This window comes from Loxodonta africana, chromosome 3, assembly GCF_030014295.1.
Source record: "Loxodonta africana isolate mLoxAfr1 chromosome 3, mLoxAfr1.hap2, whole genome shotgun sequence".
Lineage (NCBI taxonomy): Eukaryota > Metazoa > Chordata > Mammalia > Proboscidea > Elephantidae > Loxodonta > Loxodonta africana.
In genome coordinates, this window is record NC_087344.1 from 20,591,862 (window position 1) to 20,594,338 (window position 2,477).

At 41.0% G+C, this 2,477-nt stretch overlaps 1 protein-coding gene across 1 annotated transcript; it reads right to left on the bottom strand.

Moving 5' to 3' along the window:
* Positions 1-622: 622 nt before the first annotated feature.
* On the bottom strand, positions 623-2,261 carry LOC135230653 (olfactory receptor 7G2-like). The gene has a single exon (XM_064280593.1). The coding sequence runs from the start codon at positions 1,994-1,996 to the stop codon at positions 1,058-1,060; it is 939 nt and encodes a 312-aa protein (XP_064136663.1). The 5' UTR covers positions 1,997-2,261; the 3' UTR covers positions 623-1,057.
* Positions 2,262-2,477: the final 216 nt, after the last annotated feature.

Sequence of the window (2,477 nt, forward strand, 5' to 3'; positions counted from 1 at the left end):
AAACATTCTTTTCGATGATGAATGCAACACCATTCCTCTTTGAGTTGTCATTCCCAGCATAGTAGACTATATGATTGTCCAATTCAAAATGGCCAATACCAGTCCATTTCAGCTCACTAATGCCTGGGATATTGATGTTTATGTGTTCCATTTCACTTTTGACAATTTCCAATTTTCCTAGATTCATACTTCTTACATTCCAGGTTCTGATTATTAATGGATGTTTGCAGCTGTTTCTTCTCATTTTGACTCGTACCACCTGTCTGTCAGTTTGTCATACTGTGGGGGCTTGTGTGTTGCTGTGATGCTGGAAGTTATGCCACTGGTATTCAGATACCAGCAGGGTCACTCATGGAGGACAGGTTTCAGCTGAGCTTCCAGACTAAGACAGACTAGGAAGAGGGACCCGGCAGTCTACTTCTGAAAAGCGTTAGCCAATGAAAACCTTATGAATAGCAGCTGAACATTGTCTGATATAGTGCTGGAAGATGAGCCTCCCAGGTTGGAAGGCACTCAAAAGATTACTGGGGAGGAGCTATCTCCTCAAAGTAGAGATGACCTTAAAATGTACAATAATGGTAAACCAATAAAAATCCTGAGGAAAGTGGAAAATATGTGAGAACAAGAAATAATAAGCCTTATATATTATGGCAACATATAGAACACAGTGGTCCTAGTTAAATTTTATTGAGTATTAGGTGCCAGGCATTGTATTAAGTGCTTGTGGTGGTTATACGAATTAACTTCTCAAGAGAAAACATACTCTACATTGTTAGTATAAAGCTCTCATAGCAATTATTTTCTCCCAGGCAGAACTTTGATTAGAAAGGGATATATGATGCTATTCTCAGTGATCATATGGGAGGAGATATCCTCTGTATGATTCTATGGAAAGGTCTATTAATACTAAGTCCTCTATTAACAATAGGTCCAAGGACAGTCTATTTTGTGTCTCTGAGCTTGATGTCTGGATATGACAGCTGAGTCTGTTGCAGCCATCTGTGACTCTGTCACTTTGATGCAATCTAGAAATCCAAACCCAAAGGAGATAATATAATCACTGAAAAGCAGGTGTGCACCTGATAATGCTCCTAAAGGCTCCCTTCATGTCCCTGTTTCTCAGACTGTAGATGAAGGGGTTCATCATGGGAGTAACTACAGCGTACAGCATTGAAGCTACTGCAGTCTTCCTGGAAGAGTGTGTAAATGTCGTACTCATATACACACCTAAAGTTGTCCCATAGAATAAGGAAACAACTGAAAGGTGAGAACCACAGGTAGAAAAAGCTTTATACTTTCCACCTGCTGAAGGTATTCTCAAAATGGAAGAGACAATTTGAGTATAAGAGAAAATGATTCCAGAGAAAGGAAGAGCACCCAGTATGCTAGCCATAAAACATAAGATGATGTTATTGATGAGGGTTTCAGAACAGGCAACTCTGATCACCTGAACAACTTCACAGAAGAAGTAAGGAATTTCCAGGTCTGTGCAGAAGGACAGTTGCAACAACATCAGACTGTGGAGAAGGGCATCCACAATGCTAACGAGCAAGGAGACTAGAATCAGCAGGCCACAGAGGCGGGGATTTATGATAGCTGTGTATCTCAGTGGGTGACAAATGGCCACATAGCGGTCATAGGCCATTACCGAAAGGAGAAAACTTTCCAAACTACCAAAAATCAGGACAAAGCAGGCCTGGGTGAGGCATCCTGTGTAAGTGATGCTCTGATTCTGTGCTTGGAGGTTCACCAGCATCTTTGGAATCGTGGTGGTGCTGAAACAGATGTCAGTAAATGAGAGATTGGAAAGAAAGAAGTACATGGGGGTGTGGAGGTGGGGGTCAGAGCTGACGGCCAGGATGATGAGCAGGTTTCCCAGGACAGTGACCAGATATATGGACAAAAACAGGCTAAAAAGGAGAGGCTGCACTTTGGGATCCTCTGTCAGTGCCAGGAGAAGGAATTCTGAAACTCCTGTTTGGTTTCTAGGTTCCATATTGTTGATGGATCTGATAGAGATGATGAGGTGACTTACAATCAAATGTCAGCAAACACCATCTTAGGATGGGAATGGGAGGAATGGAGGGGAATACAGGAATACAATGGTGATACTGTCAGTGTGCACATTATTTGGCAAAACAAAAACCAAAAAAGACCAGAAGCCGATATAGCAGAGTGTCAATATTTATTGAGTTTGGAAAGGGGTGAAAGGGTAGTCATTTTTTTTTTCTATGGGAACAAGAGGAGTGGAGGTGAATACAGAAGCTCTACCATCTGCATGCATATTATTTGGTTATTTAAAAAAGATGCAGAAGCTGATATAGCAGAGTGTGAACATTTATTTATTTTGGAAAGGGTGAGAGGGTGGTCTTTTTTTTATTACTCTCTTCGTGCTATTATCATTTTAAATATTCGGTAATTTTATAGAGAAAATTAGATACACTCTGGAGGCAGCCTGATGAGTCTGTGTCAGATTC

Bases quoted from the DNA above. Each gene is read 5' to 3' on its own strand.
- LOC135230653 (XM_064280593.1), bottom strand. From the start codon at position 1,996: ATGGAACCTAGAAACCAAACAGGAGTTTCAGAATTCCTTCTCCTGGCA.